This window comes from Ursus maritimus, unplaced genomic scaffold, assembly GCF_017311325.1.
Source record: "Ursus maritimus isolate PB19 unplaced genomic scaffold, ASM1731132v1 scaffold_16, whole genome shotgun sequence".
In the NCBI taxonomy this organism is placed as follows: domain Eukaryota; kingdom Metazoa; phylum Chordata; class Mammalia; order Carnivora; family Ursidae; genus Ursus; species Ursus maritimus.
This window is the reverse complement of record NW_024424008.1, coordinates 29,938,671-29,939,611: the sequence shown is the minus strand read 5'-3', so window position 1 is coordinate 29,939,611 and position 941 is coordinate 29,938,671. Positions and strand designations below refer to the sequence as shown.

At 61.6% G+C, this 941-nt stretch overlaps 1 protein-coding gene across 1 annotated transcript in view; it reads left to right on the top strand.

The window, feature by feature from the left end:
* Positions 1-515: 515 nt before the first annotated feature.
* CUNH11orf97 (chromosome unknown C11orf97 homolog) overlaps positions 516-941 on the top strand; it is a 15,617-nt gene continuing 15,191 nt past the window's right edge. The window contains exon 1 of the mRNA XM_040630637.1: positions 516-660. Within this exon, the coding sequence (XP_040486571.1) occupies positions 516-660 (145 nt within the window). The remainder of the gene's footprint in view (positions 661-941) is intronic.

The window sequence follows — 941 nt, the reverse complement described above, 5'->3', positions numbered from 1 at the left end:
GAGTCGTTTAAAACCACTTCGCCCAAGAGTTTGGGATCCTCAGCATTCATGCATTTGAGCACATCGTGCGTAGCAGGGAGTGGGACGCGAGGAGCGCAAAGCTGTGTGGAACTAGCGACCTCACCTTGAACTCACCTGTCTAGTACAGGCTCCCACCCTTACCTTTACCAGGTGGTGATCTATTCTTGGGCCATGTGACTTCGGCTAATTTCCTTAGCTTTTCTGAGTCTCTGTTTCCCTACCTGGGAATAGTTAAGCTACTCCTGCGACGCTGGAGTGAGAAACAGCCGTGAGATTTGGCTGTTTTGGTCGGAAGGTAATCGCAGCTCCCTAACTTCAGCTCCACCCTGGGCGCGCGGGACCCCTGGGACCTGGGAGAAGCTCGCGCGGAGAGCGCCTGGGGATGCGAGGATCCGCAGTCACTATGGTAACCAGCGACGCCGGGCGTTCCCAGGCAGCCCGCGGCGGAGCCGAGAAGGCCCCGGGCCTCCGGCTGCGAAGAAGATCCCCGCGGCATGAGGCGGGAGGAAGCGGTGGTGGTGACCGCGGTGGCGGCGCCGGAGGCGGGCCGCGACGGGGAGCAGCCTCGGCAGCCGGCCGGGCTGGGCTGCGGGGCACGCGGGGAGCCGGGCGGCGGCCCCCAGGAGTCTTGCAAACAGTGTAAGTTACCCTCCGGCCGCGCCCCCTGCGCGTAGGGACGTGGGACGGGTCGAACGCGTGAAAGGGGACCTGGGGGAAACCGGGGTGAGACTCGGGGAAGCCGCGAAGGTGTTGGAGGGAGAGGGCAGAGCTGCTGTTTTGGCAAGGGCAGAGGTGCTGATGGCGCTGTAGCAGAAAGCCTCCTTCACAAAAAGCTACCTGAGCCCAGGTAGCCTCCAACCTAATAGGTAGTGGCGTTCGTCTGGAAGGTATTGAAAAAAAATGTGTGTGTGTGTGTGTGT